The sequence below is a fragment of the Catharus ustulatus genome, chromosome 25 (assembly GCF_009819885.2).
Source record: "Catharus ustulatus isolate bCatUst1 chromosome 25, bCatUst1.pri.v2, whole genome shotgun sequence".
NCBI lineage: Eukaryota > Metazoa > Chordata > Aves > Passeriformes > Turdidae > Catharus > Catharus ustulatus.
The window spans coordinates 3,365,982-3,392,151 of NC_046245.1; the positions used below are offsets into that span (position 1 = coordinate 3,365,982).

Consider the following 26,170-nt stretch of genomic DNA (forward strand, 5'->3'; position numbering starts at 1 on the left):
GCCGTGTTCTGTGAGGGCCATACCGCCGTGTTGTGTGCGGTTTTACCGCCGTGTTGTGTGCGGCGACACCGCCGTGTTGTCTGAGGACGATGCGCCAAGTCCCCGCGAGGCGGATCCGCCATTTCGCCGTGAGGCGGTGCCGCCAAGGCCCCCCTGAGGCGGAGCCGCCGCGCCGGCTGAGGCGGGGCCGTGTGGCCGTGAGGCGGGGCCGCCCTTGCGGCTCGGCCGGAGCGATGTGGGCGTTGCTGGGCAGGCTCGGCGTGGCGCAGGCCGTGGGCCCGGCCCGGTTGATCGCTGTGCGCCCCGCGGGTGCGGCGGCCGAGCGGCCCTGAGGGGTGGGAGGGGGAGAAGGAGGAGGAGGAGGGTGATGATGGTGATGAGGAGGAGGGCGGCAGCCTGAGGGCGCCCATTGTGCGGTGACCCAGGGCTGGGGCCTCCTCCCGGGCCAGAGCTGTAGGCGCAGTGGGACAGGGTCAGGGGCACTGGCATCTTAGGAGGTGTTATAGTTGTCCTGCTGTCACAGATCAATTAGGTTTACCCTCGCCCCCTAACACACTCTTACTGCCTAGCTTGAGGTTCCTAATAATTGTTTTTCTCTCATCTTTCCAGCCGCAGGAGCCTTCTCCATACCCCACGTTACCATGGCCACCCACATCTCCAAGGATCAGGAGGAGAGAGTGCGTAGGAAATGAGTTACATGGGATATTATTGTGTGTGCAAAGAGCCCTTCCCCTCATCGCAGCCCTGACAGCACGGCACTGCCTGCATCCTGCAGCTTTTGGGAGCAAAGTGGCTGCCAGTGCTGAATTCTATGTGCTTTTTATGTGTAATGTCAGTGGGGCAGATGCTGTGCAGCAGCACAGAGCTCACTGCCTGCCTGAGCACCTCCAGACTGGTGCTGCTGGAGGGGTTTCACTAATCCAGCCGTGCTCTCTGTCATATAATTACCCTTTTAAGCTTTGAGTTTTTAAGATTACCTGCTGAGCTGGCACGTGATGCTCATAAGTGATCTTGTTGAGGTGTAGTGGGTTTGTAATTCTGTCTATGGGATGTGCAATTCTCTGTAGTGGGTTTGCAATTCTCTCTAGTGGCTTTGTAATTCTCTATATTGGGTTTGTTAGTCTATGAGTTTGGGTTGTAATGCTGGGAGTTTGGTTGGTAATTCAGCCTGTGGGGTTTGGAATTCCACATGTGGGGTTTGTAATTCCCTCCTGTGGGTTTGTAGCCCGTGCCAGCTCACACACTTGCGCCCTGCACAGCAAACTCAAACCCTGCGCCTCTTGCTGCCCAGCCCGTGATCCCCAGAGCCCTGTGTGCCCAGGTGTGCTGTCTGAGGAGCTTTTGTTGTCCCTGCTGTGCAGATCAGGTGTGTGAAGGGGGACCTGTTCTCGTGCCCGAGCACGGATGCCCTGGCTCACTGCATCAGCGAGGATTGCCGCATGGGCGCCGGCATCGCCGTGCTCTTCAAGAAGAAGTTTGGAGGCGTCCAGGAGCTCTTGGATCAAAGTGAGTGGTGCCTGAAGGAGCTCCTGATTTCCAGCAGGGAGGGTGATGGAGCTGTTTGGGTTGTGGAGTGTGACTGTTTTAAAAACTTGATTTTTCTCTTTAGAGAAGAAGACCGGGGAGGTGGCAGTTCTGCAGAGGGACGAGCGGTACATTTATTATCTGGTAAGGGCTGGGGTGGCCCTGGGACACCTCCCTGGAGCTAAACTCTGTCACATATCTGCCATTAACAGCTCTGGGGGTTTGGTCATGTTCATGGAATCAGGGACTCACAGAATGGTTTGGGTGGGAACGGATCTTAAAGCTCATCCTGAGCAGGGACACCTTCCCCCATCCCAGGGTGCTCCAAGCCCTGTCCAGCCTGGCCTTGAGCACTGCAGGGATGAGCCAGCCACAGCTGCTCTGGGGCTTCCCCACCCTCACAGGGGGCAATTCCTTCCCAATATCCCATCTAAGCCTGCCCTCTGGCAGTGTGAAGCCATTCCTGTTGTCCTGTCACTCCAGGCCCCTGTAAATAGTCTCTGTCTTGTTGGCTCCCTTTGAGCACTGGAAGGGAGTTTCTGGAATGTTCCTCTCAGTAAGAGATGTGTCCTCAGACACTGCTGGTGAGGAGCAGCCAAGCTGTTCTGTGCATCTGCATTTCACCTTTACATGGCCAGAACTGGCTGCTAAATTAGAGTGTTTTAAACTGAAATGTTAGTTCTTTGCTCAGGTCTTTCCACAGAGGCAAGTTTGGGCATGGAGTTCTGGGATATCAGGGAATGTGTGTTTTGTAACAGCATTTATAACAGACAGAAGTTTGCAGAGGTCATGCCTAAGGCACTGCTGAGCTTTTCTATTTTTCTGCAGATTACAAAGCAGAAGGTTTCTCACAAGCCCACGTATGAGAGCATGCAGAAGAGTTTGGAAGCCATGAAAGCTCACTGTCTGAACAATGGAGTCACTGACATCTCCATGCCCAGGTGAGGGGCTCAGGAGCTGCAGTGCCAGTGCTGTGAAACAAGAGTTCAAGCATCCACCCCCAGCCAACTCCCCTGTTCAACTGAGCAATTTTAATTTGCATTTCCCTGTGCATTTCAGCAGTAGCAAAGCACGTTGGAGTTGTTTCCTTGTTCTCCCTGTGTTCTGTGGGTTTATGGGGGGCCACCTCAAAGTGCAGCTGTTTGAGGGCTGGTTGGGCACAGCACAATGCTCCATCAGCTCTTCTGGTGCTTTCTCTTCCAGGATTGGATGTGGACTCGATGGCCTGCAGTGGGAAAAGGTGTCAGCCATCCTTCAGGAAGTGTTTGAGAACACTGACATCAAGATCACAGTTTACACCCTGTGAGCAGAACAAAGATCCCCCATTTCCCCCGATTTTGGAAGCAGCACCTGTGAACTGACAAGGGAGCACGTTCTGCATTCGGGTGTCACTTGTGTGACAGTGACAGGGGCTTCCAGCAGCAGCAAGCTCCAGAGAAACTCATTTGGGGCTGTTAATTAGCAAACCCTGGGGGAGCTGGCAGCGTGTGCTGCAGCCACCAGGTGTCACTGGGGCTCCACGCAGCCACACGGAGCCGCTGCCTCGCGGCTATCGGGGCTTTCTGCGGGCTTGGTGCTGCTGAGCTGCCCCTGGCAGCGCTGCCACCTCTGCTTTGTTCTCTTTGCCACGTCCTGCCTGGCACTCGGGTCACTCACCCCTTCTCACAGGTGGAACTGTTTCATTTCTCCCTTCCGGCCACAAATTGGGTTTGTTGAGATGGTGCTCACTCAGGATCATGGTGTGATGTTGAAATAAACAGTGCCCTGCTGGTGGATTGGTACTGTGGCTGTTCTGGGGACAGGCTGGGAGTGAATACACCTGCTGGGTGTGTTTTATACATCAAACAGGTGGGTGTGCTCTAAAAACCCACAGGATGGAGTTTAAGGCGGGATTTTCATGGTTCTTTGTTTGTAGTTCAGGTGTTACACATAGGTTGGTGTTTGTTACCCAAAACAAAAGCAAATCAGCACCACCCCTGGTTCCTGAGATCCATGGAAAACTGATTTGGAAGAGTTTGTTCCAGAACTGAGGAACTGCCACAGACATTTCCTTCATGTTTGGTTTCCCACCCTCCCACAATAACAAATCTTTTGGACTTCTCTCATTCTGAATGGCCAGAAAGGTGCCAGGTGTGTTGAAGAAATATAAAAATGGGACATGAGAGTTTGGAATTTTGTAGCATGACAGGTTTTCCTTGGGAAGGGACTGGGTTAGTCACTGGGGCTGTTTTGCTGCTGTTTTCTCCCTATCCTTACTCTCCCTGTTCCTTGCCCATGTTTTGTAAACCTGTTTGCTGGGGAATTGCTGTAGCTGGGAAAAACAACCTTGGACAAAGAGGAATTTGGAGCAATGAGCTGATCCAGAGCAGGCACTGAGGCTGCTCATGGATTCAGTTTTTCTCCTTGTTTGTGTCTGGGTTTTTGTTCTGGTTCCTTACTCATGGCATCCCCATGAGCTTTGTTTTACATGGAAAATGATCCTGCTCTCCAACACTTGTGTGTACTCTGGAAATTTTTTTGGCATTTAGTTCTCCCTTCCCAGCTACAAAATATTCCCTGTGTGGCTGTCCCGGGATGTCCTTGAACTCAGACTTGTCAGGTTCAATTTAGGATTCTTGCAAGTAGAGGAGAAGGAATAAACAGTGCTTTGGTTTTTGCAGTGGCTTCCCATTTTATTTCACTTTGCTTTTCCCAGGTTTATATCCCAAACATCATTGTTTGATACCGAGTTCTTGGGCTCCATCGTGATTTGGAAGGGAGCTGTTGGCCCTGAATTAAATCACAGCTCTGCCTGTTGAGGAGAACAGAGGGAGAAATTTTCTTTTTCACCTTAAATCCCTTTCTTTTCCCCTTTCTAATGCATTTATCTAACCAGCAGCTTTGTTCTAAGATCTCTTCCCATGAAACATTCCCAGAATGTGATCCCACAGCCTGCCTGTGGATCACTGCCATCCCTTTCACCACAGCATGGGTTTGGTTGGGGGGCAGGGAGGGGGAGGAACAAAAAACACCCAAAAAATCCCAAACACCAGAGGTCTGTGTTGTGTGTGTGTGTGTGTGTTTGGAGTCCCACAGAGCCTTGTCTCCCAGAGGTTGGTTCTCCATCCTGCTGGAATCAAAGCTGGGGGAAGCAGGACTGTCCCAGGTGTCCAGGTCTGTCACATCTCTTCATGGGTCCTGTCTGTTCCTGGAGAGGGAAACAGAGACATCCTAGAGACTGAGAGGTGACCCTTCAGTACCCCACAGAAAAGGGAATTCTGCACCAAGTGGGGCTCCCTTTAATGCTGTTTTTAGGGTTAGACTTTGGGGTGTGAGTAAAATCCCCTCCAATCTCCATTCCCCTCCCTGTTGTCCTGAGCTTCATCCCTCTGGGGAGTGGCCCTGGAACCTTTTTATTCTTTATTCCTGGGGGAGCAGGGAGGTTCTGGTGGCCCTGGAACCTTTTTATTCTTTATTCCTGGAGGAGAAGACAGAAAAGCACTGAATCCCTTGGGATGTGCTGTGGGGGAAGCCCCTGGAAGGGGAAAGTCACTGCCTGGGATTGTCAATGTTCAGTAACGCAGGAAGAGAAATTGGGACCTGTTAGAAGTGCATGACACATTGTTGGCTTTTCACAGCTATTAAAATAAATGCTCTATCTGTAATGTTAAAATAGCTTTTCTGTATAAATACAAATTTTTCTTCTAATAGCAAAAGTTAGATATAAGTTTTTTAAAAATACTATGCTTAAACTACCCACTTAATTAAAATAATAGCCCATAATGTGTAATAAAAACCCTAAAAACTAACACAACAATTATCAACATTCACCAACTGCATAAAACCAAAACCACCACCCAAATTAAAAAATAATAATAAAAAAATTAAAACCACAAGCCAAAAAATACGCATGCTCTAAAAAAGCAAACCCAAAAAGCAACCATGCTAAATAGTTCCCAAAAATTTTTACTATTAAAAAAAACCTATAAATATGCAACAAATTAATGTATTGTAAAGTGTATTTAAAAACAACCCTGTGTGCTCTTAACAACTTGCCAAGCACCCAACCATTTTAACCCTTTCCTTTATGTATATCTCCTATTGCCTTTTTATTAAATTTTTAAATTTTACATGTTTTTCACACCCAAATTAAAGAGAGCTGATGAGTGACCCCCTCACTCACCTGAGCCTCAGTGCAAGATCTCAGCCAGCTTCTCCTCGTAGTACAGAAAATTCTCCTGAATATCCTCCCAGGGCACGAAGGACTTGGCCTCCTCCCCTTCCTCCTGCTCCACAAAGTTCTTCCAGACATACTCAAAGTCTTGAGGCTTCATAATCCTCAGCTTGCAGCCGGCCTCCTTCATGCTCCTGAGGGCCGCCTGCATGTCGGGTTCCTCCCACATGAAGAGCCTGCCCACCATGATGGTGAGGCGCAGCCCCTTGTTCTTGCGCAGCGCCTCGCAGATCTTCTGGGCGCAGGCGACGCAGGGGCTGGAGGACACGTACCTGCAGTGACATTGGACAAGTCAGGGCCTTGGGCATGGCCAAACAAGTCCAGGCCACGCTTTGGGTGGTGTGCACCAGCCAAACTAAATTTACAGCGATTTCACGACTATAAGGTGCAACTTAAAGCCGAAAATTTTGAGCGAAACCTGGAAGTGCGCGTTATATATGGACAAGATCGGAAATTTGCCGACAACCCGGAAGTGCGAGCCATGAGCCGAGCAGTGAGCAGCAAGCCGAGCAGCACCGAGCCGCGAGCCAAGCCGTGAGCCGTGCTGAGCAGCGAGCTGAGCAGCGACGAGCCGCAGGCTGCGAGCTGAGCCATGCTGAGCTGATAGCTGCGCCAAGCTACCATGAACCACACTGAACTGTGCTGAGCTGTGCCAAGCTGCGCTGGGCCATGCCAAGCCAAGCCACGCTGAGCCCTGTGCCATGCCAAGCTGTGCTGAGCCGAGCCACGAGCTGAGCTGTGAGCCGTGCTGAGCCGAGCTGCGAGCTGCACCAAGCTAGGCCGCGAGCCGAGCTGCGCCGAGCCGTGCTGAGCTGCAACGAGCTGTGCGCCGTGCTGTGAGCCGCGCCATGAGCCGTGCCGAGCAGCACCAAGCTGCGAGCTGTGCCAAGCCATGCTGAGCTGCGAGCCATTCCGCGCCGAGCCATGCTGAGCCATCGAGGCACACCACGAGCCGAGCCGTGCTGAGCCGCGAGCCGTGCTGCGCCGAGCCACGAGCCACGCCGAGCCGCGAGCAGCCCGGCACTGGGGCGAGCCAGCGCAGTGCTCTGGGGGCTCCGCCGCTCGCCAGGAAACTTTCCTGCCTGCAGCCCCCGCCACCTCCCTCAGCTCAGGGTGGCAGGAGGATGCAGCCACCATAGAATGGGACTGCTGCCAACACCCTGCCTGACGGGTGTCAGGCTGTACTCTGACTGTGTCAGGGTTTGGGGTTTGTTCTTTGTAGTACTGTATTTCTATTTTAATTTCCCTAGTACAGAACTGTTACTCCTAATCCCATATCTTTGCCTGAAATTACATTCTCCATTTCAAAGAGAAGCTCCTGCCTGTCTCAGCAGACACCTGTCCTCCAAACTAAAACAGCAACTTTTCGTTCTTTGTCCATATATAAACCACACCTGATTATAAGCCGCACTTCGGGTTCGGACCAAAATTTTAGTCAAAATGGTGCGGCTTCTACATAATCCTATTGATTTGGAGTTCAGAAGTCCCTCACGCTCTCCTGCACGTACCAGGTGACGTCGTGGCGGGCCCCTGGCTGGCAGGTGGGCAGGATGGTGTTGAAGAACGCCATCTCCGCGTGGGCGGCTGCGTGCTCGTCCTCCAGGTAGCCCCGGCTGGGCTCCTTGCCCTGCGTCTCCACCACGTAGCACAGGAAGGTTTTGTTCCTGCCCGAGCTGTATTCCACGTTCCTGAACTGGAATTTGAAGAAGATGGCAGGGAGGCGTTCGCTGGTGTGATAATTGATAAAAGATTGGTGTTAATTATAAAAGTATTGGGGTTTGTATAAACCAGAATAATGAGGTCTGAAGTGAAGCATGGACACTTGATAGAGGAAAATATATGATTAAATCATTCTGTTTTAAATCCCTCTGTTATGAATATTATGTTTTCTAAATAATTTGTATCTACTACCAGTTTGTAAAATCAGACTCTCTGATAGTCTGATAGATTTTGCAAAATCAAACTTCCTGCCTTTGTTTTATCAATGACTGCCCATCTACAAAGACCAGAACTTCCCAATTTCTGCCGGTTTTATCTACCCAGACCAGATGGTATCTATGAGACTGACTCCCAAAGACTTTACTGATGTTTATTCGCCCACCACTGCTTGCCTGGCAAAATTATGACAGAAAAAAACCAAAAATAATTGATGACAACAAGGGACCATGCTGTAAGAAGAGGCTGCAAACCAAGCGTGGAGTGGGCAGTGACCCCTCACGTTCCCCAGCCTGCTTTTCTCTGTCTGTATAAAATAAAGCAATCTGAATTTTGCTGAATATCGAGACTTTTTGTTTCTCATTTATATCACTGGGAGCAGAGCAGAGAGGCACCTTTAGGGAAGGGTCACACTCATGGCTCAGCCCTGTGTGGGACCACAAATCATTGCCCTGCCCTGCATTTCTGTGTTCTCAGGTTTAGGTTATAAAATATCCAGGATCAATCAGACTTTGCTGTGAAAATGTGGATTTCCTGCTGATAAACTTCACCCTGGGAATGGAGCAGGGAGGGGGCTCAGAGGCAGATTTAGGGCTCCACATATTAGTGGATGGTTTCTTTTTTCCTCTGCCTTCACTCAGAGTCAGGACAGAAGCACGTGAGATGGATTTTCTTGTTCAGACTCAGTTTATTAATTCTTACCTATAGTACAGAGAGTCTGCAGCATTCCAGCTAACAAAATAAATGTTGGTAGATCTTGTTTGTTACAAGGCCTTTTAAAGCCTTTATTAATTAAAAACGAACACCTCTATTATTTATACTTTTGCCCAATGACCAAACACCTGTGACCCACACTGTGGGATTTTCTAAGCAACCAAAAACTACTCCCTGAAACTAAGAAGGAGAAGAAGGAAGGAGAAGGAAGGAGAAGGAAGGAGAAGGAAGGAGAAGGAAGGAGAAGGAAGGAGAAGGAAGGAGAAGGAACAAGGAGGAACAAGAAGGAGGAAGAAGGAACAAAGAGGAAGAAGAAGGAAGAAGAAACAAAGAGGAAGAAGAAGGAAGAAGAAGGAAGAAGGAACAAGAAGGAACAAGAAGAAACAAGGAGGAACAAGGAGGAATAAGAAGGAAGAAGAAGGAACAAGAAGGAACAAGAAGGAACAAGAACCAACACCCAAGACCCTCCATCCTGTCCCATACCTATTACTGTATCCTAAAACCCCAAATTCCAAACCCTTCACACATTTCTACACAAACCACACCAGTGATTCCTACTGCATCACTCAAATCTGGAATCCTTCTCCAAGGCCTCAAGTCAAAAGCAGAGCTCTTTGAGGGTCAGAAAGTTCAGAACTCCCAGGTTTCTGTGATCCAGCAGGGAAGGGTCACACTCATGGCTCAGCCCTGTGTGGGACCCCAGATCCCTGAATTATCCTACATTTCTCTGGGTTCTGATGTTTAGGTTATAAAATATCCAGGATCAAATCAGACTTTGCTGTGAAATTGTGGATTTCCTGCTGGAGTCCCTTCTGATAAACTTCATCCTGGGAATGGGGCAGGGAGGGGGTTCAGAGGCAGATTTAGGGAAGTGTCACAGCAGTGGGAGTTTTGCAGCACTCAATGAATGGTTTGTCTTGGTCTCTTCTGCCTTCACTCAGAGCCAGGGTTAAAAAATACATGAAGAAAACGGATTTTCTCATGTTTGGGCTTGGTTGTTTATTAAATCTTATCAAAAAGCACAGAGTGTTCAGCAGGACTTCCAGCTACCTGCTAGAAGTGAGGAAATGGGGGAAGATCCAGCTGCTACAAGGTCTCTTAAAGCTAAACTGTCCAATAGAGAATCAACACCTATATATTTATTCTTTTAACCTAATAACTAAATTCCCATGACCCTCAGTGTGACACTGACTGATCAACCACAAACACTGCCTGAAATCATGAAGAAGAAGGAAGATGAACACCCAAAGAGACACCACCCAAAATCCCCCATCTTGTCCCATATTCATTACTATATTATAAAAGCCTCAGATTTAAAACCCTTCACCATGTGAAAGCACACACTTTTATTTAACTACACACTTGTGATTTTAAATTCATCACTCAAATTTGGAAGATTCTCCAAGGCCTCAGGTGAAAAGCTGTGTTCTCTGGGGGTTCAGAAAGCTCAGAAAGCTCAAAAATCCCAGGTTTGGGGGATCCAGCAGGGAAGGGTCACACCCTTGGTTCACCCCTGTGTGGGACCACAAATCACTGCATTGCCTGCATTTCTGTGTTCTCAGGTTTAGGTTATAAAATATCCAGGATCAAATCTGACAGTGCTGTGAAAATGTGGATTTCCTGCTGGAGTCCTCCCTGATAAACTCCAGCTACTCTTTTAATTTATTGTCCACATCTTCCCTTCTGCGACTCAAAGATCCCCTGGTGATGGAACAGCTCATGGGATGGCTCTGGAGATGGAAAAAAGTGGGAAAAAATGCACATGCCTCCAAGAACAGCACTTTTCCTGCTTGCTACCTGGCTAAGGATTCTATAATTAATGATTTTTGGCTAAGCATTCTGTAATTAATGATTTTTTGAAGGGCAAACATGACACACCCGTTCCAGAGCCATGCCTGCAATGAGTGGTTTCACAATAACATCAGCTTTTTAAATACATCAGAGGCACAGGGAATTTCATCCCTGCTTTGACTCTGACAGCAAAGGGGTCACAGCAGTGACGAGGTTGGCTCTGGATTTTCATGGAACAGCTGAAGCAGCAGCAAGGATGGATTGACTCAGCCTGGATTGACTGGGAGCTGCATTTGGCCAGCCCTTCCAGGTGGATTTTATTGCTTATCTCGGCGTGTGCCTGAGCTTAGCTGGGATGTTCACCTCCCTTCTGCTCCCAGCAAGTTGGAATCTGCATTAGTTCAATTAATGATGTTCCAATCAGGAATAGAAACAACACTCAGAGTCCATTTCAATGCTTGGCAACCCTTTCTGGGTAGAAATTCTCCCTGATGTCCTCCCCTGGCACAATTTCCCCTCATCTTGTTGTCTGGGGGGTGTGGAGAGTGAAAATGTTTATGGAAAATCATTTAAAAACTGTTCACAGGCACTCAATTCCCCAATATTCCCAATAAAACTCCTTGCTCTGACAGCAGGCAGGGGTGGCACAGCTCACCTGAGGATATCAAAATTGAAATCTTCCCTGAAAAGCATCATTAAATGGCATTTTAGGGATTTCTAAATACCCCAACCTAACTTTTTCCCTGGGTAGCAAAGTGATAGATCATATTGAGACAAAAAAAAAATTGAAAATTTGAGGCAGAATCTGGGTTGAAGTTGGTGAAATCTGGAGGAAATTGCAGTTACCCAGTGTGACCCTGGCACTGCCACACAGGAGAGAAGGAAAACATCTAATGAGGGAATAAAAACATGGATTATCTAAAAGAATAACAAGGAATTATTCCTACAAGGAGCCTCATTTACCCCTGGGGAAAATGGAAATCAATGTGGCAGGAAATGCTCCCAGATTGGGATTACAGGCTGTGTTCAGCCAAAAAAAAAAGGGATAATATTCTTAAAGAGAGTAATTGGCTTCCCAGCGATTCCTGGAAGCCAGACTCCTCCTGGAGCTGTAAGAGCTGAGTGAGAACTTGGCTGGGAGTCCTGAGATGCCCCTAATCCGAGGGCTAAAGCTGAAATGCAACATAATTGGGTTTAAGTGCTTCTTCCCTGGCTGCAGTTGTGTTTCCTCATCCCTCCCTTGCTTGGCTGGGAATTTGGAAATCATTGGGAAAACCCAGGGCAAGGCCTGGCCTCATCCCCTGCTGCCCTCCCTAAAATGAAAATTAAAAATCCTTGGGGTTTCTGTTCCTCTTTGGGATTTCTGCTTGGCTTCCTCACTCTGCAGGGTGGAAAATCCTGGAGCTGTGGCATTGCAAGATTTCATTGCAGGATGGTGCTGTGAAGTTTTCCAGCCATGGGGAGCTTTGTGCTCAGCAGGGTTTGGAATCCTGCCAGTCCCTCAGCATTTCCTCACCAGGCTCCAAGGCTGGAATACCCAATTTCCTCATCAAAATTATCTTAAGTGTTCAGAACTTGGCCCAGTGGTTTTTATCCACAAGTCTGGTGCCTGAGCTCCATTCCCAGCAGAGGGATGTTCTTTCCTTAAAAGCCACTGCAAATTATTTATTTCTATGATCATGTGTGACAGAAACCACCCTATAAAGGGATTTTTAAAATTTTTTTTTCACAGCAGTCACACTTTGAGAAGAGAATGGAGATTTTCCCTCCCCAATTTTGTGACAGGGTGCTGCCCTGCCTCACTCATCCTGCTCAGAACAAGCAGCCAAATTTCACCTGCAGAGCCCATGGCACAGGCAGGAGAATTCCAGGGGATATTTTGGAGGCCTGAGCTGTACTTTGAAGTAGCTGGAAGAAATTCTAGTTTGGTTTATTTTTATTTTTATTCCTTTGGTGGCTGAGAAGGGAAATGTGAGGGGAGAAGGACTCACCCTGCTGCTCCTACAGACACCAAGGGCTTTTCCTCCTTGCAGCTGTCAATTATGGCTGAGTTCAGCTCCCCCAGATCCCTGTGATATCCCAATTTTCCAAAGGCCAGGCTCCCTGCTGCCCTGCTGCCTTCAAAACTGCCTCTTGTTTTGGAGCCTTTTCTGCAAGTTGGGCTTTTTGGTTTCTTTATAAAAGTCAGGTTCCAGCTGTGGATGTGGAGCTCTTGAAAATGTGAACCTTTAGGTCTCTTGAAAAATCTGTCCCTCAGGCCCATCAAGCCAATCAACCATAGCAGGGGGGTTTTTCCTGATCCACAGGTGGAGAAACTCTCAGACAAGAGCCATTGATCACAGCAAGAAATCAATACTGAGCTCTCATCAAAGCCAGCCCCTCCATCCCCATCCCATCAGTGGGGCTGGGAGGGAACCAGAGCTGTTCCTATAAAACAAGTGCACTCCTGTGCCTGCCTGCTGGGAGCCCATCCTCTAAAAGTCAGAAAAACTCAGAACAAAACCCACAATAAATCCCAACCACGTCAAACTCTTCAGAAAAGCAGAAGATGCTGCTTGTGTTGCCCGACCTCAAAGCTGAGACAGAACTCTCTGAACTCCCCCAACTCCACATTTCAACCCCAATTTCTTACCCTGTCACAATCTCAAAGGGTGGCAGGTCCTCCCTCTTCACCTTCTTCTTCTTCTTCCCCTCTCCCTCCTCAGCATTGTCGGGTTCTCCGTTCTGGGCATTGCTGGGCTCCTCCTGCTTCTCTGCCATCTTCTCTGGGACAGAGCTGGGAGAGAGAAGGAGCAATTTCTGAGAGCTCTGCGAGCTGAGGGAGGAGGGAAAACAGAGCTGGGAGTCCCAGCCCCAGGCACAGTTGTCAGGAACTAAATATGGAACAAAGCGGCGGCGGCAGGGGCTGGATGGGGTTGGGTGTCCCAGGGCTCTCAGGTGTCACCTCCTTCCTCCAGCTCCTTTCAGCAGCCCCTCTCGCTCCTCTTTTAATTTCAAACCAAGTGACAACTTCACAGTGGGTGGGATGAGCCCATCATTTTCCCTGATGGAAATTCCTGGAAGCTCGAGTGTGTATCCATCCCCTGGCACTGGGATCCTCCTCTCCACAGCCTCTCCCTCCATGGCTGACCTTGGAGGACCAGCTCAGCCTGGCCTGCCTCAGCAACAGGGGAAGGGCTAGTGGCTGTTTTGCTGGAAAATCCTGGTTTTGCTGGAAAATCCTGGTTTTGCTGGAAAAAAAATCCCTGGTTTTGCTGGGTTTTCCCTGGATCACCTGGAGCATCCCAGCAGGTTCCTCCCACCCTGCCCATGCTGGACTCTCCTCCTTGGAGCTGTAAATCCAAGCCAGAATCTTCTCCCAAATATTTGAAAGTCCAGCTGGAATTCCCAGTGCTGCTTCTCCCATTTTTCTGTTTCCCTCCCCGTTGCTGAGTGTTCCATAAATTCCCAGTGCTCTGGGGTCTGTCGGCTTGGAGGGGTTTCCTCTCTTTTTTGCTCCCTTCAGGATTTTATGAAACTATCCCAGCATCTCATTCTCAATTTCAGTCCTGTTTGGATCAATCCTGCCTGAGCTGAGTTTAATAAAAACCTGGGTGAGCTTTTCCCAGGGACCAATCCATGGTGGGAAATGTGGCTGTGCAGGATTTTGGAATCAAAGCACGCTGGAAATCAAACCTCCAGTACTGTGGGCTCTGCACTTCACAAACTTGGAGTAAATATGGAATATTCAGCTCTGTTTGATGGAGTATTCAGTCAGTATGGTGGAAAAAACTCAGTTTGAGGAGGAGAAGAGGTATTCCATAAAAATCAAATCTGCTTTGGAGCCAACAGCCTTTTTGCTGTTAAATGCAGCTCTTAGAGCTGTGAGATGAGGCTGCACCATCACAAAGTGAAATAAATCCACCCCATCAGGCAGGTCATTTATCATCAGAGATAATTAATAACAAATAATCACAGATAATTAATTGTGGCTGCTCTCCCTAGCCCCCTTGCCATCACCCTGCCTTGCTGTGCTGGGTGTCCTTTGTCCTTTTCCCCAGTGCCACCATGGGTGCAGCTTTTGGGGACAGATGAGTTGTTGTTTAGGTGTTGTTTAGGTGACAAAGCTGGCAGTGGTGACAGCCCAACCAAGGATTTGAGAAATTCCAAGACATCCTATCCGTGGAACATATATCTTCCACGGTGCAGGATTTTATTTATTTCTAAGCCTGAAATACTTTCCTGCAGGCCTCCTGTGTGGTGACAACGCTCAAATTCCACCTCCCCTGTCCAATTTCTGTCACCTCTGACATTTCAGGGGCTGTTTTTGGGGTGGGAATCCTCTCCCAGTGACTGACAGCTCATTTCCTCCTAATCCCCATATTTTCAAGCAGCATCTCAGCCCCTCTCCAACCCCTCTGACCCACTCTGCTTTATTTTTGGAAGCTCTTCATGGCTGGGGTCCCAATTTTGCTGCAGCTTTAGCCTGGCCCCTGCCAGAGCTGAGCTCTAATCTAATCTGGGGAATGTGGCACCGAGGCTCCCCCTCTCTCCAGCCTTTCCCAGCTGCTCCCCAGCTCCTTCTAGGGCAGTGCTGGGAACAGCCAAAAATATAAAAGGGAGCTGCAGTGTTGGAGCTGGGGATGGGTGAGGGCTCTGGTGGCTGCTTGTGACCCCAAATGTGTCCCCAGGGGGTTCCCAGCAGCACTCAGGGGACCCCAAATTGTCAGAGTTTGTATTGAGGCTCCCCTCCAGCTGTCCCTGTCCCCACTGATTTCATGTTTTATCTGAATTTGTTCATAAAATCCCAGGATCACTGAGGTTGGAAAATCCCTCTGGGATCACCCAAGCTGTGCCCAATCCCCACCCTGAGCACCCAGAGCCACCTCCAGGGATGGGCACCCCAAACCTCCCTGGGCAGCCCCTGCCAACCCTTCCCATGAGCAAATCCCATCCTGAGCTCCCCTGGCCCAGCCTGAGGCCGTTCCCTCTCCTCCTGTCCCTGTTCCCTGGGATGAGATCCCAAATCCCCCCCGGCTGCCCCCTCCTGTCAGGGAGTTGTGCAGAGCCACAAATTCCCCCTGAGCCTCCTTTGCTGCAGCCTGAGTTCCCCTTCCCCTCAGCACCTCCAAACCCTTCCCCTCTCAGATCCTCCAAATCCTTCCCCATCTCCCTCAGGATTCCTCCAGACCCTTCCAGCTCTCAAACCCTCAGACAGGTCCCTGCCCTGGGGACACACAGGACAGGACTGAGGACAGCCTGTCCTGGGAGAAGCTTCCAGGCTTTGCTGGATTTGGATTTTGAGGATCCTGCATCCATCCAAGTGCAGAGCAGCTTCTTCAGTGACTTTAGAGGCACCTTGGAGCGCTTTTATCTCCAATTTTTTTTTTTTTTTTAAATCCCCAAACAGGTATCTCTGCTGTTTCCCTGGGCCAGTGTCCCATGCAGGTCACAGAGTGCTGTCCCTGTCCCTGTCCCTGCAGCATTAATTCCTGGAGTTAACCTGGCTGTTCCCTTCCTGTCACCCACACCTGCCTGCCACAGCCGTGGGAGCTTTTATGGCATTGTGGGGCCGGGGAACATTTTGGGATAGATGTGAGAGTGAAATAAGAGCCTGGCCGGGTGAGTCACGGCTCAGCCGTGCTGTCCATGCCGAGGGGACAGCTGGTGGCACTGACAAACGTGTCCCTGGAGACACTGTCTGGCAGCCAGCCCCTCCTGCTTTTTCCAGCTGTAACTACGGCACAAACAAATAAACACCGACAGCCTTCCTTCCTTCCTTCCTTCCTTCCTTCCTTCCTTCCTGGAATCCTTCCTTCCTGGAATCCTTCCTTCCTTCCTTCCTTCCTTCCTTCCTTCCTGGAATCCTGGAATCCTTCCTGGAATCCTTCCTTCCTTCCTTCCTGGAATCCTTCCTTCCTTCCTGGAATCCTTCCTGGAATCCTTCCTGGAATCCTTCCTTCCTTCCTTCCTGGAATCCTTCCTTCCTTTCTTCCTTCCTTCCTTCCTTCCTTCCTGGAATCCTTCCTTCCTGGAATCCTTCCTGGAATCCTTCCTTTCCTTCCTTCCTTCCCTGGCCCTCTCCTCCTGCCTCAGACCCAAAAGGAGGGCTGGAACCCCTCCTGTCCCACCTGGGCAGTGCCCAAATCCCAAATCCTGTAGGAGGATGCTGCAGCAGTGCTGAGCCCCAGCTGATGGAGGGTCTCCCCTCGGTCCCTGCAGACCCTCCCCGGCTCTCGGCTCCCAGCCCGGCACAGGGGGAGCCTCGGAAGCGCTGCTGCCTCCCCAATTAATTCCAAGCCCAAGTGGGAGTTAATGACAGCTCCCAGCAGGGCTGGAGCTCCTGAGAGCAGCTCTGGGGGAATTAGAGCTCCAGCCCTGCTGTAGCTGCTCCAAGCACAGGAATTTCTGTGCAGGGCTGGCAGGGCGGATGTGTCACCTGCACGGAGGTGACAAACCCTGGCTGGCACCTCAGGGGGTGCGGTCACAGCTCCAGGCAGCAGCAGGGGAAGGGGAAGGGGAAGGGGAAGGGGAAGGGAAGGGAAGGGAAGGGAAGGGAAGGGAAGGGAAGGGAAGGGAAGGGAAGGGAAGGAAGGGAAGGGAAGGGAAGGGAAGGGAAGGGAAGGGAAGGGAAGGGAAGGGAAGGGAAGGGAAGGGTTGATTGTGCACAAATCCCCTCAGTTTAAGGGGAATTTTCTCCATCTCCTGCAGAGTGGCTGAGTTTGGAGAGAGGCTCTGAGTGCCACAGCCCTGGGGTGGGACCGTGCCCATTCCAAGGGCAAAGCTGAGCTTGGGGCTGGACTGACGGAGTTATCCTTGGGATGGGATGGGATGGGATAGGATGGGATGGGATGGGATGGGATGGGATGGGATGGGATGGGATAGGATGGGATGGGATGGGATGGGATGGGATGGGATGATGGGATGATGGGATGGGATGGGATGATGGGATGATGGGATGGGATGATCCTGAAGTTCCCTTCCATCCCAAACCATTCCAGAATTCCAGGATTCTGTGAAACCCAGGCTGCTTTGGGGCTGCACTGCACAGTCTGGGCAAGAAACCCTGCAGATGACTTTGAAATGTCATTAAAGTTATTTTTTATGCAAGGGGGTTCAGTCTATCTGTTTAAACAGCAAATGCACCAAATGATGCTTTAAATATTAATACAGGAGGGTGTCTCACTGAATTTAATTTTCCCGATTGATTTCAAGCTGCTCTGGATAGCACAGGGAGAAACATTTGCTATTTTTGTTGCCTGTGAGAAGATTCAGGAGGCAAAGAAAAGCTCCTTCTGTACTCCCAGGTAGGCTGGGAGGAAGAGAAACTGGATGGAAAACAAGAACAAGGCAGCCAGACCCAGCAGCTGGGAAAGTGGGGAGGGCAAACGTGGAAAAAAAATCTATTAATCTTAATTTCAGATTTTCCTTTGCCTGCAGAAAAAAGTGGGAAGAGGAAATAGACCCAATTTATGAAAGCTGATCAAATATGCATTCATCTATTTAATTGGAAATGTTATTAAAGAGTTGCAGGTGTGAGCCAGACCTAGAGCCACCAATTTAAATGTGATTTAAATAATTCTCTCCCCTTTCCAAAAGGAGATAAAGGCTCCTTTGATCCCTCCTGGCCTTGGTGGATGGCCCTGCTCATCCCTGTTCCCTCAGGACAGGGTGGGCAGAGCCAAAATCAGCCTGGACTCGCCCAAATTAACCAGACCCCACCTTCATTTGGGGGAAAAATCATTTACATTTGTCCTTTGGCACGAGGGAGAGACACAGAAGCTGTAAATAAGTGCAGTGACATCACAGAAAAGAGAAAAGAAAGCCCTGAAGTGTTATAGGATTTCTTTTTTTATTTCCTTTTTATTTTTTCCAGCAGCTTTTGATGTTGCCAGTGCTGGCAGGGTTTTGTGGAGCTGCTCCTGCTCCCAGCCTCAACCTTTTCCTGCAGCTTTTCCTTGGGACAGCACAGCCCTGGGGAAAGGAGCCAGGGGGATAAATAATGAATCAAGAAGAGAGAATTCCCGAATTTCACCAGGAAATGCAAACTCCAGGAGTCGCTTCTCAGCTGTGCTGAGCCCCCAGCTCTGCCCAGGCTGGATCCAGGAACATTCAGCATCTCCCAAAACCCAGCTGGGGCTGACTCAGGGAGGATCCCAGAGCCAGGAATTGTCCTGCTCACCTCGGGCTGGGGATGTCCCCAGGGGAATGGAGCTGGATCCCACAAATCTGGAATTTTTTTGATTTTTGTGCTTTCTGTGCTTTCTGACCCCCAGAGAACACTGCTTGTGAGCTGAGGCCTTGGAGAAGGATGTGATCAAAGTATCTGTTCTGTCAGCATCTGTGAGACCAGGTGGGGCAGTGATCCTGATCTCTGTGGGAGATATTCTGCTAATGGGCATCCATGGAAACCAGCTGGGGCAGTGTTCTTTATCTCATGGGATATCTCCTGTTCATGGCCATGGTTTATAAACCAGCTGGGGCAGTGTTCTTTATCTCATGGGATATCTCCTGTTCATGGCCATGGTTTATAAACCAGCTGGGGCAGTGTTCTTTATCTCATGGGATATCTCCTGTTCATGGCCATGGTTTATAAACCAGCTGGGGCAGTGTTCTTTATCTCATGGGATATCTCCTGTTCATGGCCATGTTTATAAACCAGCTGGGGCAGTGTTCTTTATCTTTTCACACCCCATCCTTCCTCCAGCCAGTCATTTTCTGCTCATGGCCATTGAGTCCCACTGTGGCACTGATAAAATTACTGCATCCCACTGGGAGTTGCTCCAGCCAGGGGGAAGAGCCCAACATTTCTTACCAAGATAAAAACAGAGGTTTTGGGACACTAAGGGAGCCCCTTTCTCCACTGGACTCCAGAGGAAAACCGGATTTCTCCACATCCCCACTGGAGCTCCGGAGGGAAACTGCACCTTGTACAGGAGCACTGCTCCAGCTGAGCCACATCTGTCACTGCAGGAGGATGCAGCCACCATGGAATGGGACTGCTGCCAACACCCTGCCTGACTGACGGGTGTCAGGCTGTACTCTGACTGTGTCAGGGTTTGGGGTTTGTTCTTTGTAGTACTGTATTTCTATTTTAATTTCCCTAGTACAGAACTGTTATTCCTATTCCCATATCTTTGCCTGAGAGCCCCTTGATTTCAGAATTATAATAATTTGGAGGGAGGGGGTTTGCATTCTGCATTTCAAAGAGAAGTTCCTGCCTTTCTCAGCAGACCAGGACACACATGGCGGAGGGTTTGGAATTTGGGGTTTTTAGGATATAGCAATAGGGGCAAGATGGAGATTTTTGGGTGTTTCTCTTTCTGTCTTCTTCCTTCTCCTTCATGGTTTCGGGCAGTAGTTTTTGGTTGGATAGAAAACCTCACACTGTGGGTCACAGGAGTTTGGTTATTGGGTGAAAAGGGTAAATAATATAGGTGATAATTCTCTATTGGACTGTAATTAGCTAAATCCAGCTCAGTTTTGCTCACTTTTAGCTGGTAGCCACAAGTGTTGCAGAACTCTCTGTACTTTAGGTAAGATTTAATAAACAACCAAGCCCAAACACGAGAAGTTTGTCTCCTTTGTGATTTCAATGCTGACTCTGAGTGAAGACAGAAGCAAATGAAGACAATGCACTAATTAGGGGGTGCAGCTTTTCCAGGGGGTGTCAGAGGGACCTTGGGGACATTTTGGCTTCCCAGGGATGAATCCACCTGTGGGGCCATCCCAAATCCCTTCCCTTGACCCCTTTGGGAGCCTCACCCCAAACCAGCACAGCGAGAATAACTCAGATTTATTTATTTATTCTCAAAATAATAAAAAAAAATTTAAAAAATGAATGGCTTGTTTTATTCAAAGCAAATACAATTTATGTTACAGCCCCAGCTGAGCCCTCCCACCCCCAATTCCAGCCCCAATTCCAACCCCAATTAATTAGAGCCAGGAAGATGATCCACATCCTGTTTACACTTAGGGTTTTAGTAATTAAAAATTGTAAATTATTTTAGAATAAGAAGATCCACATCCTGTTTACATTTAGGGCTTTTAGCAATTAAAAATTGCAAATTCTTTTAAAATGTAAATTCTTTTAGAATTTGGAGCCAGATTTGTGCCTCTAAATCTGAAATCTAAATTCTTTCAGAACCAGAGCTCAGGTTTTGAGGAAAAGGGAAGGACAAGGATGAATCCATGCACCCTTGTGCCTGATTCCATCCCATTCCTTTGGAATTCCTTTTCTTTAATTAATTTAACCTTTCCTGATTAATAATGGCATGGAAATGCTCCAGGGTGAGGCACTTAATTTAAAGATTCTGCCTGGGGCTTTTTGCCAATTTTATCTTTAATTACAACTTTGGAGGCAGTGGCAGCAGGCTCACAAATTTCACAAATTTCACAAATTTCACAAAATCTCTGTACTTAAAAAAAAAAAGAACAAAATGAATTGTTTTATTCAAAGGCACTGGTGTGAATTTTTCATTTCTGTGGAAGGGAGGAATTTCCTCTTGGGTGAAGAATTTGGGAAGGAGGGGGATGCTCCCCAAGCAGGGATGCTCCAGATCAGGAGCTAAAGCACAAACCAGGACATGCAGGAATACGAAGCAACAGCAAAGGGGGAAAAAAAATAGAAAAATTTATTTTAAAAAATTAAGTGATGTAAAAAAAAAAGTAGTTAAAAAAAATCAAGTAATTAAAAAAAATCAAGTGATTTCTTTTAAAAAATGAGTAACTTCTTTTAAAGATCAAGTAATTTCAAAAAGAAACCAAGTAATTTCCTTTAAAAATTCGAGTAACTTATTTTTAAAAAATCAAGTAATTTCAAAAAGAACCCAAGTGATTTATTTTTTAAAAACCAAGTAATTTCTTTTAAAAAACCAAATAATTTCTTTTATTTAAAAAGTAATTTTTAAAAATATCAAGCAACTTAAAAATTTCTTTTAAAAAATCAAGTAATTTGTTTAAAAAATCAAGTAGCTTCTCTAAAAAAATGAGTAATTTCCTTTTTAAAAAAATCAAGCAATTAAAAAAAATCAATTAAAAAATTCAAGTAACTTCTTTTAAAGAATCAAGAAATTTCTTTTTTAAAAAATCGAGTCATTTCTTTTAAAAAATCAAGTAGCATATATAAAAGATTGAGTAATTTCTTTTAAAAAATCAAGTAATTTCTTTTAAAAAATCAAGTAACATATAAAAGATTGAGTAATTTCTTTTTAAAAAATCAAGTAATTTCTAAAAAAAATCAGGTAACATATAAAAGATTGAGTAATTTCTTTTTTAAAAATCAAGTAATTTCTAAAAAAATCAGGTAACATATAAAAGATTGAGTAATTTCTTTTTTAAAAATCAAGTAATTTCTAAAAAAATCAGGTAACATATAAAAGATTGAGTAATTTTTTTTTAAAAATCAAGTAATTTCTAAAAAAATCAGGTAACATATAAAAGATTGAGTAATTTCTTTTTTAAAAATCAAGTAATTTCTAAAAAAAAATTCAATTTTTTTTTAAATCAAGTAAGAGGTGTGTTTGGTTTGGTCCCAGCAGAGCAGGAATTTGGGTGTGTGACCCAGCCCTGGGGGAGGGTGGTGGCAGTGGCGAGGAACGCCCAGCCTGAATTATTGCAGCTCATTTCCCTGCTGGAATTTGGATTTGGTACCATGGAGGGAACAGGAATTGGGACTGGAACGAGCCCCAAACCCGCTGGAGAAAATCCAGGATAAAGAGGGAAAGGTGCAAACCTCTCATGGTGGGAAAAACCCAAAAAATGAAAACCCCAAAACTGAATAAACTCAGCCAGAACTGCTGGGTTCAGGTTTCTGTTGGGAAGGATGAGGATTTGACAGAAGGGTCTCACAGATATGTGTGTGTATAACAGAAATATCTTTGAATATAGAATTTGAAGAAGGAATAAAAATAATAGCAAGTTTTGATATAGAATTGATATTTTGATAAAGAATTTTTGAGCCAGTCTTACTAAGAGAGCAAGAGAGTTGGAAAGGGCTTTTATACTCTGAGCAAAGGATAAATCCATCTCAAACAAAAGATATTTTTACCAAGCAAAAGGATTTTCACAGACAAACAAAAATTTCATGTTGCAAGTAAAGACCTCAGAATTTTCCACTGAAAGAAAAAACATTTCTAGCTTAAACTGTAACACACTAACCTTTTGTGATTGGAAAATAATGACATTAATATAGGGAATGTTAGCAGTTGTGATGGACTATAGGTGATGGAAAAGGTGTTGGTTGGTTGTGATGTTTTAAGATGATGTACAATGAAAAATAAATAATGCATTGGAACCAGAACTAGATGAAGATTTCAGAGGAGTTTTAAGATGATGTACAATGAAAAGTAAATAATGCATTGGAACCAGAATTAAATGAAGATTTCAGAGGAAATCTGGCCCCCACCAGCCGTGAATTGCTGCATCATTTGGACACAATAAACAGCATTTTACAGAGCCTGTCCGGAGCTCCGCACCCCTATTTCAGGCTCTGAGGGGTTTCAGTCGCTCTTGCCGGGCTTGTGCTCGGGGTTGTCCCTCCAGATGCGGATGGTCAGGCAGGTGGCCATGGCCAGCCAGCCCAGGTAGGGCAGCAGCAGCAGCGCGGCCACGCGGTTGATGCGGTACCAGGAGCACAGCGTGCCCACGGCCAGCCCGTCCAGGCACAGGATGTCAACCAGAGCCTGCAGCACACACACACACACAGTTGGTGATTCCCGGCTCGGCAGAGCGGCACCGAGCTGTGCTGACTGCCAGGGTACACCGGGGAGCGGGGAGATGGGGAGGGGTGGGGGAGATGGGACAGGAGTGACACCAAACCCAGGATGGGAGATGGGACAGGGATGGGGGAGACGGGACAGGAGTGACCCCAAACCCAGGATATTGTAGAGGTGAGAGATGGGACAGGAATGGGGGAGATGGGACAGGAGTGACCCCAAACCCAAGACGAGAGATGGGGCAGGGATGGGGGAGTTGGGATAGGAGTGATCCAAACCCCAGGATGGGAGATGGGGCACGGGTGGGGGAGATGGGACTGGAACAATCCAAACCCCAGGACATTGTACAGGAATGGGGCAGGGATGGAGGAATTAGTGCTGGAGTGACCCCAAACCCCATGACATTATAAAGGGATGGGGGAGCTGGGATAGGAGTGACCCCAAACCCCAGGACATTGCACAGGTGGGAGATGGGGAAGGGAGGGGGATGTTGGCACTGGAACAACCCCAAACCCCAGAACATTGTACAGGGATGGGGGAGTTGGGATAGGAGTGACCCCAAACCCCAGGACATTATAAAGGGATGGGGGAGTTGGGATAGGAGTGACCCCAAACCCCAGGACGTTGTAGGGGGATGGGGGAGTTTGGACTGGAACAATCTCAAACCCAGGATATTGTACAGGTGGGAGATGGGGCAGGGATGGGGATGTTAGTGCTGGAGTGACCCCAATTCCCTGGACATTGTACAGGAGATGGAGCAGGGATGGGGGTGTTAGGACAAGAGTGACCCCAAACCCAGGATGGGAGATGGGGCAGGGATGGGGATGTTGGCACTGGAACAATCCAAACCCCAGGACATCGTACAGGGATGGGGCAGGGATGGGGGAGTTATTGCTGGAGTGACCCCAAACCCCAGGACATCGTACAGGGATGGGGGAGTTGGGACAGGAGTGACCCCAAACCCAGGATATTGTACAGGTGGGAGATGGGGCAGGGGTTGAGGAGATGGGACAGGAATGACCCCAACCCCCAGGACATCGTACAGGGATGGGGATACTGGGACAGGAGTGACCCCAACCCCCAGGACATTGTCCCCGTGCTCCCATCAGCGACATCTGAGTGTGTCACACCACCAGCCCACACTAATTAATGTGCTTTTCTCCGCTCATTATCGAACCCCGCAGATTAACACCCTGCTCATGGCGAGTGTCCCCTTTGCTCACACAGAGCCTGCTCGTGGTGGTGGCCACTGGACAAACTCTCCTTTGGCCCCCAGAGTGACAAAATTCCGGTGGGAACGCCAATCCCCATGTGATCCTGTGCCACCCCAGCCCTTGGCAGAGCTGGTGGCCCAGCCCGGGTGTGGCCGTGCCCAGCCGCCCGCCTGTGCCCGATAAGCCCCCGGGAGTTGCCCCCCATCCCCCAGGGATGTCACAGCGCTGTTGTCACCCAGGGTGTGACCCCACAAAGGGCTTTATCTCCCAGCGCGGACCCTTAACTGGGGGTGCAGCCCTGGCCCCGCATCCCCCGCCCCAGGCTGGACCGCTCCGATACCATCGTGTGCGAGCAGGAGCGGCTCCAGCCAGGCTCAAATTCCCTGCACAACCACACAATCCCCCCCAGCACAACCCCAGAGTGTCCCAAAGCCGGCAGGGAAGCCCCATTACCATGTTGAGGTTGCGGGCACCGAAGAACAAGGGGGGCCATGCCCAGTTGAGCAGCAGCTGAGCCCCGTAGAGCCCCAGGGGCACGATGGCCTTGCTGCTGCAGCCACCGAGGTCGTTCCACACCAGGTACGAGGCGTAGCTGTGAGGAGGGACAGCGTCAGTGCCCGCAGCCAGCCCTGCCAGGGACACCATCCCTCCTCCAGGTGTGCTCTCCCCACCAGGGATTTGTTTGCACCACAGCAGGGTCCGCGTCTGAGCTGCTCTGTGTGAGCAGGGACAGCTCTGGGAGGTTTGGGATGGAGATTAGAGAGCAGGAGGAGGTTTGGGATGGACATCAGGGAGCAGGAACTGTTCTGGGAGGTTTGGGATGGAGAGGAGAGCAGGGAGCAGGGACAGCTCTGGGGAGGTTTGGGTTGGACATCAGGGAGCGGGGACAGCTCTGGGAGAGGTTTGGGATGGAGATCAGGGAGCAGGGACAGCTCTGGGAGGTTTGGGTTGGAGATCAGGGAGCAGAAACAGTTCTGGAGAGGTTTGGGTTGGACATCAGGGAGCACGAGGAGGTTTGGGTTGGAGATCAGGAGGCACGAACAGTTCTGGGGAGGTTTGGGTTGGAGATCAGAGAGCAGGAGGAGGTTTGGGCTGGAGATTAGGGAGCAGGAACAGCTCTGGGAGGTTTGGGGATCAGGGAGCAGGAAGAGGTTTAGGTTGGAGATCAGGGAACAGGAACAGTTCTGCAGAAGTTTGGGTTGGAGATCAGGGAAGGTTCTCCCCCCACAGGGTTTGGGGCACTGCCCAGGCTCCCCAGGGAATGGGCACAGCCCCGAGGCTGCCAGAGCTCCAGGAGGGTTTGGACACCGCTCCAGGGATGCTCAGGGTGGGATTTGGGACAGAGCTGCACTGGGTGATCCCCTCCCAGCTCGGGCTGTTCCATGATTCCATTCCATAATCCCTCATCCCTCACTCCTCCCAAACCTCCCCTGTCCCACACCCGAGTGTCCCCTGCCCAGTGCCACGGCTGCCTGTGGCACCTCCCCTGGCTGTGTCTGTGCCAACACCGTGCCAGGCTCACAGCTGGCTGTCCCCAGATCCACGGGAAGAGCCTGCCAGTGATGCCCTGGCTGTGCCAGGCTCACAGCTGGCTGTCCCCAGAGCCCCCAGAGCCCCGGGCAGAACCTGCCAGGGTCACTCTGGCTGTGCCAGGCTCACACCCAGATGTCCCCACAGACCCCAGAGTCCCAGGTAAAACCTGCTAGAGCTGCTCTGGCTGTGCCAGGCTCACACCCAGCTGTCCCCAGAGCCCCCAGAGCCCCAGGCAGATGCTGCCAGTGATGCCCTGGCTGTGCCAGGCTCACACCCAGATGTCCCCAGCTGTCCCCAGAGCCCCGAGCAGTGCCTGCCAGGGCAGCAGGGCAGGGACAGCAGGAGCAGCACTCACCCCATGCCCGTGTACAGCATGGTCCATGCCACGGGGAACACTCTCCGCGAGGGGCACCACGAGGGTTTCTTCAGCTTCTCGTACCACGCTGGGATCTCCTTCCTGTTGAGGAACCAGCCGAGGAATCCTCCGACGTGGGGCAGCACGGTGAAGCCCACGGTGTAAGCCCACATCTCTCTCAGGGGCTTGAAATCGC

General features: G+C 49.2%; 2 protein-coding genes across 4 annotated transcripts; one reads left to right on the forward strand and one right to left on the reverse strand.

Moving 5' to 3' along the window:
* Positions 1–219: 219 nt before the first annotated feature.
* OARD1 (O-acyl-ADP-ribose deacylase 1) lies at positions 220–4,183 on the forward strand. Of its 3 annotated transcripts, none has more exons than XM_033080381.1 (6): positions 220–309; positions 610–677; positions 1,362–1,506; positions 1,610–1,668; positions 2,353–2,465; positions 2,728–4,183. In XM_033080381.1, exons 1-6 carry the CDS (start codon positions 234–236, stop codon positions 2,828–2,830), a joined length of 564 nt encoding a protein of 187 aa, XP_032936272.1. In that variant the 5' UTR covers positions 220–233; the 3' UTR covers positions 2,831–4,183. The 3 variants fall into 3 exon arrangements, with proteins under 3 accessions (XP_032936272.1, XP_032936274.1, XP_032936273.1); XM_033080383.1 differs by having other exon boundaries at positions 261–296; XM_033080382.1 differs by lacking the exon at positions 220–309 and adding an exon at positions 313–335.
* On the reverse strand, positions 3,919–26,170 carry APOBEC2 (apolipoprotein B mRNA editing enzyme catalytic subunit 2). The gene is made up of 6 exons (XM_033080384.2): positions 25,975–26,170; positions 24,499–24,678; positions 12,810–12,953; positions 7,246–7,464; positions 5,687–6,009; positions 3,919–4,711 (listed from the first exon to the last, which is right to left on the reverse strand). The coding sequence occupies exons 1-5, from the start codon at positions 26,145–26,147 to the stop codon at positions 5,694–5,696; spliced, it is 1,032 nt and encodes a 343-aa protein (XP_032936275.1). The 5' UTR covers positions 26,148–26,170; the 3' UTR covers positions 3,919–4,711; positions 5,687–5,693.

What these genes read in the sequence shown, in the direction of transcription:
- OARD1 (XM_033080381.1), top strand. Translation starts at nt 234, where the DNA reads ATGTGGGCGTTGCTGGGCAGGCTCGGCGTGGCGCAGGCCGTGGGCCCG. An exon ending in AGCGGTACATTTATTATCTG is followed by an intron (nt 1,669 to 2,352) that starts GTAAGGGCTGGG and finishes ATTTTTCTGCAG; the next exon opens with ATTACAAAGCAGAAGGTTTC. An exon ending in ACTGACATCTCCATGCCCAG is followed by an intron (nt 2,466 to 2,727) that starts GTGAGGGGCTCA and finishes TTTCTCTTCCAG; the next exon opens with GATTGGATGTGGACTCGATG.
- APOBEC2 (XM_033080384.2), bottom strand. Translation starts at nt 26,147, where the DNA reads ATGTGGGCTTACACCGTGGGCTTCACCGTGCTGCCCCACGTCGGAGGA. An exon ending in CTTTGGGACACTCTGGGGTT is followed by an intron (nt 12,954 to 24,498) that starts GTGCTGGGGGGG and finishes TCTCTCTCCCAG; the next exon opens with CTCTGTCCCAGAGAAGATGG. An exon ending in CCCTTTGAGATTGTGACAGG is followed by an intron (nt 7,465 to 12,809) that starts GTAAGAAATTGG and finishes TTATCACACCAG; the next exon opens with CGAACGCCTCCCTGCCATCT.